At 48.6% G+C, this 7,586-nt stretch overlaps 1 protein-coding gene across 1 annotated transcript; it reads left to right on the plus strand.

The window, feature by feature from the left end:
- The first annotated feature begins 1,828 nt into the window (after positions 1 to 1,828).
- Positions 1,829 to 4,764, plus strand: LOC109766648 (uncharacterized). Its single transcript, XM_020325417.4, has 3 exons — positions 1,829 to 2,371; positions 2,458 to 2,864; positions 3,197 to 4,764. The coding sequence occupies exons 1-3, from the start codon at positions 1,946 to 1,948 to the stop codon at positions 3,888 to 3,890; spliced, it is 1,527 nt and encodes a 508-aa protein (XP_020181006.3). The 5' UTR covers positions 1,829 to 1,945; the 3' UTR covers positions 3,891 to 4,764.
- Positions 4,765 to 7,586: the final 2,822 nt, after the last annotated feature.

Below are 7,586 nucleotides of genomic sequence, written 5' to 3' on the forward strand. Positions count from 1 at the left end.
AATCTCAAATAAGAAGATATAACCAAAAAGTTCAACTGAAGAACTCCGGTTTGCAAAAGGAATCAAATCAAACGGAGCAACGAAACTCAAACTGCGAAAGAAACAAGATCCGATTACTATTCTGGACTAAAGTCAAATTTTACAGTATCAAAATCTTGTTCAAGTTGGTTAAACAGAAAGAGGTCTTCGAGACGAAGATCCAGGCACTTGAATCGCCTGATTCCGATAAACGAGCGAAAAGATAAACTAAAACGAAAATCAGGGCAGAAATCGCGATCGGAAATAATCGCGGAAAACCCTGGAAAAAGAAAAACTGACGAACAGTCTAACGAACGAGCGTTCGATGTCTGCGGCTAACGGATGCACGGCGTTCGTTAAAACGAACGTACGGAAGAACGTCCGCTATTTAACTAAACCGCAGAAAACCGAACCGATCTAATAAAAAAACGAATCTAGGTTTTCAAAAAAACGAACGGTTAACCGGAAAAGAAAAAAACACGGCGACGAACGGCGGCGGCGGCTACCTCCGGCGGCGGTCCGGCGAGGCAGGGCGGCGGCGGCGGGCTTCGGCGCGGGCGGCGGACGCGGCAGCGGCGGCGGCTGACGAGGCGGGGTTTGGGTCGTGGCGCGAGGTGGGCTGGGACCTCGGGGCCTCAGGCCTCGACTTATAAAGCCGGCCGGGTCGGTGTCCCAGGCGGACACGGCCCGGTAAGGCGGTTCACTTTTTTTTGAAAATATTCTGACGCGCAGAAAAACGAAGAAAAGAAATACTAAACGGACTCCAAAAATCCCGAAATAAATTTCCCCGTCCTCTAATAAAATAATGGACAAAGTGAACATTTATTTAGGACTCTAATACAATTTTGAAAAACGCATATTTTTCCTAATTTGAATAAAATTGCAATAAAATGCAAATAAAATAATTTATTTGATTTTAGTATTTGTCCTCCAATACTTCATTTATTTTGGAGAAGTCATATTATCTCCTCTCATATATTTTGATATGAAATATTTTCGGAGGGAAAATCATTAAAACCAAAATGATCCTTGTTTCAATATTTGAGAAAATTCAAATATGAAAACGGTGAAATCCCCAACTCTCTCCGTGGGTCCTTGAGTTGCTTAGAATTTCAAGGATCGCAAAGCAAAATGCAATAAAATATTATATGCATGAATGACCTATGTATAACATTCCAAATTGAAAATTTGGGATGTTACACAAGTGGCCTCGTCCATCTCTTTCTACGCTTTCTTCTTCAGGCTGGCCCGCCTAAGGAATCCACTGTAGCTCCGCCAGTGAGTTGAACTGGTGCCATGCCGGTTCCACGTGCAAATCAAGAACGAGGAGGACACTGCCTTCCTCGTTGTTGAGGGCTTTCCAGAAGGTGCTGAGAGGGTGGTCCACGTTCGTCTTTCTACGTGTCGTGCCATTCTTCGCCAACGTGTGGTGTCAGACCTGAGTGCAGGTCCAGGAGTTCGGCACTGAGGTTGTGCTACGGGATTGGAATGGCTCCTGCCGGAAGCACTGAAGATTTATAGGAAAATATTGATAAGGATGTAACCCAAGAAATATAATGAAAATCTCAGTTTAGCGGATAATTTATAGAGAAGCCTTCTAACTTGCCTCAAAGAAAAACTTCACGAGGATTGCAATCCTACCAATCAAACAAACTGTAGAAAAAGAATGAGGGGTCCAAATCCTCTGAAATATCCCATGAAAATTACTTTGAACCAATGGGTTCTCTGTATGCACAACAGTTCTGCAATTCGGGAGAGCGTCCTGATTACTGTACAGGAGACCCCATCCCAGGCGTTGCTCCTCCATCAAACGGTCCACGGAGCCTCTTCTCCTCACTGTTCGTTGCTCGCAGTCTCATCCAGTCCCCCGCAAAAATCTCCATCGCTCCACACCGCAGCTCCCTCCCCCGGCCCCCCTCGCCGCACAATGGCCGCCGCGCCGGTGGCGTCCCCCTTCCCCACGCTCCCCTCGCCCTCCCCCACCCTCAGCACGTCCGCGCGCCGTCTTCACGGCCGCGCGGTCCCGCCACCAGCGGCGGCCGCCTCGCCGCGCGAGCAGCAGCAGCAGCAGCAGAGCGCCAGGGGCGCGGCGGGCGCGGGGGAAAGCAGGCGGCGGCGGGAGGAGGAACAGGCGGAGGCCGCGGCGGAGGAGTTCGAGCGGCAGCGGAAGGAGGAAGTGAACCGCAAGATCGCCTCCCGGAAGGCGCTCTCCATCATCCTCCGGCGCGAGGCCACCAAGGCCGTCCTCGACAAGCGCGAGCCCGGCAAGGGCACCCGCCGCCTCCTCCCCCGCACCGTCCTCGAGGCCCTCCACGACCGCGTCGCCGCGCTCCGCTGGGAGTCCGCCCTCAAGGTACCTCCACCCCACCTCCCCGCTTCCCGCCTCACAGCTCCTCCGTCGCCGGCTTTGCCTAACCTTGCGTGGCCACTGACGCCCAGGTGTTCGAGCTAATGCGGGACCAGGTGTGGTACAGGCCGTACGTCGGGATATACATCAAGCTCATCACCATGCTCGGCAAGTGCAAGCAGCCGGGGAAGGCGCACGAGCTCTTCCAGGCCATGGTCGACGAGGGCTGCGCCCCCAACCTCGAGTCGTACACTGCCCTTGTCTCCGCGTACAGCAGGAGCGGCAGCTTCGACAGGGCTTTCTCCTTGCTTGATCAGATGAAGGCCACCCCTGGTTGCCGGCCCGATGTGCAGACATACTCGATCCTCATCAAGTCCTGCTTGCACGCCTATGACTTCGACAAGGTGAAGGACTTGCTGGAGGATATGGCGCGCGCGGGTATCCGCCCCAACACCGTGACTTATAATACTCTCATTGATGCTCATGGGAAAGCAGGAAGGTAATCGGCAATAAGAACGTATTCTTTTGATATAATCTGATAATTTAAGGTGTTATTTCCTTATATATCTATTTAATATGCCATGACAACTCTGGTAATTATCAGTGATGCACTAAAATCATCCTGAAATTTATAGTTTATGCTTAGCAGTTGGGTCACTTCTTCAAATATTTGTTCAGGGGAAAAAACTTCAAATATGTCCAACCTTTAGGAAAACAAAATTCATTGTTGCCATCCAAATACATTTCCTAGTGTTCAAAATTCCTGTTTTTCCTGGTATGATTTCCGTCAGAAAGCATTAAGCTAATGAGGTTTCATCATTTGCGTTTAAGGTTTGCTGAGATGGAGTCAACTCTTCTTGAGATGTTGTCTGAAGACTGCAAGCCTGATGTGTGGACAATGAATTCTACTCTGAGAGCTTTCGGTAGCAGTGGTCAGATTGAGACAATGGAAAGCTGCTACGAGAAGTTCCAGGCATCTGGTATCTCCCCAAACATTAAGACCTACAACATTTTACTTGATTCCTATGGTAAAGCCAAAATGTATGAGAAGATGGGAGCAGTGATGGAGTACATGCAGAAGTATTACTATTCTTGGACAATAGTCACATACAACGTAGTTATTGATGCATTCGGAAGGGCCGGCGATCTTGAACAGATGGAATACATCTTTAGATTGATGAAATCAGACCGTATAAAACCTAACTGTGTCACCCTCTGTTCATTGATTAGAGCATATGGAAGGGCTGACCAAGTAAAGAAAATAGAGACAGTGTTAAGAGTTGTTGAGAATTCAGATATCACGTTGGATATTGTGTTTTTCAACTGTTTGGTGGACGCATATGGGAGGGTGGGGCGCTTGGCAGAGATGTGGGATGTTCTCAATATGATGAAGGAAGAGCAAATAAGACCAGACAAGGTAACCTGCACTACCATGATCAAATGGTTTCTCGTCAAAGGGATTGATGATCATCGTGTTCAGTACCTGCGTGACCTAAAAGATGGGCGATCTACAGATAACAAGTAGGTCTGAACATTAAAACAGATACTCCCTCCGTTCACTTTTGTAAGACCGTTTAGACATTTAAGACAACACCCAAAACAGTTCAATTTCAGCTGTCTAAAACGTCTTATGAAAGTGAACAGAGGGAGTACTGAACTTATGGGTTCTGTTCTCTGCATTTTTCTCCAAGAAGATGGAATGACCTGCGTAAAAGCATCACTCAGTTTGCCCTTTGCAAAGAGGCATCAGTCATATTCTTCTCTTTGATGCCCTTAAGGAGAAACTTGAGTGTTACTGAATCAAACATTTGTCCGTGGCAATTCAGAGGCACAAAAATTTGCCTTAGAAGTTCAACAGCTGAAGTACAGAACTCTCTGGTAGCATATGTCAGATAGCAAAGTTGCCTATGGTTATGGCATCCCAAGAATGAGTTGATGATCGCAAATGAATCCAAACTGGCTTTGCGATTGAAGGGAAGTGGACAAGAGAGGAATTTGAAGCCCTCCGTCAGTAGCTATGAGTTTCGTGACAATCAAATAGAACTACTAGCGGTGTGCTGGTGACACTCTTCAGATTATGCTGTGTCTTGTGTCTTGATGTATTGCTCTTACATCTGTACATGACATCATATGTCCTGCTGGCTTACGCAAAGATGGAGAGAAGCTTAATATGCTAACAAAATCAAATGTTGTAGTGTTCTACCTTTGAATTTTTGGGAAATGATCTAGTTGATTGTTTGGTACTTCACCTAACATTGTTGACATCACTGTCCTGCAAAAAAGGAAACTGGCACCTAACAAATAGACCGAGGAATTGTTGTAAATGGGGATTCTATTCTATCTTGACCTATATTCAACAAAGGCTCTAAAGTTTATGGAATGGAATATTGTTTGTGGAACTATCTTTCTGTTTCTTTAAATTGCCGTCCGACCATTTATCGTGGTATTCTTTTTAAAATATCAAGTAGACCAGGGCTTGTAGCAGCTCTGAGTTAACTGTGGATGTTCTCAGCTTTGAGAAACCAAGTAAAAGAAGCTACAAAGCTCTTCATGAATTCAGGTTTTATTTGTCTAGCACTATCAACTAAAATGAGTATTTTCCATACTTTGTCAGTGGCTCAAGGCCCAGTGCCCTGTTTATTTCCTGCAGAATATTTGACATGGTGATGCTTATTGCTTGGACCAATTGCAGCTTTACAAAATTTGCCTCTCGATATCCAGATCTGGCTGTGCTGTACAGGGACATTAATTATCCGATGCTGTTCTGATCTGTCTGGGATCTGTGCATGTGATGCGAGCAGCAAGCCAATGCAAGGCCACTCGCAGTGAACAACCTGATCAGGTTCTCTGTCTCTGCTATTGTGGTACTGTATGTCATAATTTTGATCCAAGCCAGTGCTATCTGTGCAAAGCTATCACCCCTGAAATGCATCTGTTTTCTGCTTTCTTCTTCTAATGTTCTCTGGACTTGGTCATTTTCAGGGAATCGCTTTGTTCCAAAATTAACCTGGTGTTTTTTTTGGGTACTTAGGCACTGAACTGGAGCAGATTATTTTGAATTTGAACCACATTTGTGGCTGCTGCCTGGGGCCAGGCCACCTACTGCTGTGTGAGTACCGAAATCTTCCAGCTTACTAGAAGAATCAGTGCTGCTACTACTTTTTTAAGGTAATCGGTGCTGCTATGTACTCCATATACGCCAATACAGTTGTGCCGAGCTGTGGCTTGTCGGTGGCTAAGCAGCCGTCCCGGGGCCAAACACAGCTAGGCGCTAGCTAGCTAACCTGCGCAGGAACTGATCTGATCATTTTATAGTAGTAAATAAATAAATCATGGCACTTGGTACTGGTACAGTGGGGGAATATCTAATGCCCCACTGTGCCATGCCACCACTCCGTGCGCATACCAAATGAGCAGTAGAAAAATGTCAAAAAACAGATGTTAATGATCTACTCTTGTGGTTACTAACTAAACTAATGGCCTGCATCCTTTCAGAAAGGATCCACTTACGAAGCCACTCAAACAGATAAGATAATATAGCTTATTTCTTCTATACTATATATACCAGAAAGTGATTTTCTTTTCCGTTCTTTCCTTGGTTGGATTAAGATATTTTCAAGGGCGGCATACCTCAAGTGGGATAAATTGATCCACACAAGTAATGAAATGATCCACACATGAAATCACTCGAGCCGAAAGGATGTGACGTCGTTTCATTTCTACCTTTGGCTAGCTAGACTGAAATATCTGTGGCGCTGGCCTCGCAAATCCAGCACACCTGTACTGTAATGTAGTAGGAGTACCAAACACACCAGGTTTCTCCAACCAAACCCAAACTAGGTTCGAGGTGTTATTAGAGCAACTCCAACACGCCGACCCAAACGGACGCTCGTTTTGTCCTTTTGGATCGTCTTGTCCGCCCCCTTCTAAGTTTGGATCGGTAGCGTGCCCAACACGTGGTTCCATTTTCATCCTCGCGGCCGGTTTGCAGTCATTTCTTAGTTCTTTTTGCGACATATCAATAAAATTTGGCCTAAGTTCACATAATTCAAAGAAAAATTTGGCCGGCGAGCGAGGTAGCTGCACTTGCATGCTGCCGGCAGGGGAGGCGAGTGCGTGTTGGCGCCGATGTCAGGGTGCCGCAACAGCGGCAGAAACGGTCCACCAAACGCCGGAGTAGGGGGGTGGCGTCCTGTTGGGGGAGTTGTGGGTGCGGGCGGCTGACCTGGGCGCCGGCGGCGACGGGTGGGGTGGCCAGGTGTGCTGGCTGTCCATGGGAGGAAGGGGGAATCGCCAATGTGCCACCGACTGGCGGGTCAGGGGAAGTACAAAGGCGGGCTTCACCCGCGTCCGCGCTGACGTAAACCCGGCTCAAATTTGAGCCTGAAATGGATCACGCGTGGACAAAAAGCGGACGCTCGTCTATTTGAGTCGCCGCATTGGGCTGATTTTGTGTCTATCAACCCAAATGGACACACGCGGATAGTATGGGTGGGCACCTTGTAGTCGCTCTTAGTGCGAGACGATTCGCCGGGTCCCTCGATCGGACCGAACACCGCGTAGACGAGCTGGGGAATCAAGCTCCACCAGGATGTCATGTGGGTGTGGGTGTGTGGTAGGCTGCAAAAGTACAAAGCTAAGTGTACTACCAGAGAAAGTATATGTAGATTGTCCGACTGATGCGCTTTTAAATGATTGGTTGGCCCAGCCTCCATGATTCCATGCTCCATACCAGTCAGGAGGACTTATTGGAGGCACTACTTATTGGAGACTATAAGAGCAAGTTCAATGGGGTGACCCATTTCATCCGCCCGCGTCCGTTTGGGTCGGCGCGGACAAAAATGGCAGCCCAACGCGCCAGTCCGCGCCGACCCAAACGGACGCGCGTCCGTTTTTCGTCCGCGGGCAACCCATTCCAGGCCCAATTTTGAGCCGGATTTGCGTCGGCGCGGACACAAGACGGACGCGCGCGCGCCTACTCCTTTCCCAGGCCCGCCGGTCGGTGGCAGCCACCAACATTCCCCTCATTTTCCCCAAAAACGCTCCCGCCCGCGCGCGCCCCCGCCCCCCAACCAGCCATGGAGGACGCCATCGACCTCGACCTCGAAGCCGCTGCCGGCCTCGCCTCCCTCGCCTCGTCCGGCGCCGTCGCCCCCTCCGAGAAAGGCAAGCCTCGTGCCCCGCGCAAGACCGCCGCCGCGACCAAGCCGAAGAAGGCGCT

This window comes from Aegilops tauschii, chromosome 7 (assembly GCF_002575655.3).
Source record: "Aegilops tauschii subsp. strangulata cultivar AL8/78 chromosome 7, Aet v6.0, whole genome shotgun sequence".
Taxonomy (NCBI): Eukaryota; Viridiplantae; Streptophyta; class Magnoliopsida; order Poales; family Poaceae; genus Aegilops; species Aegilops tauschii.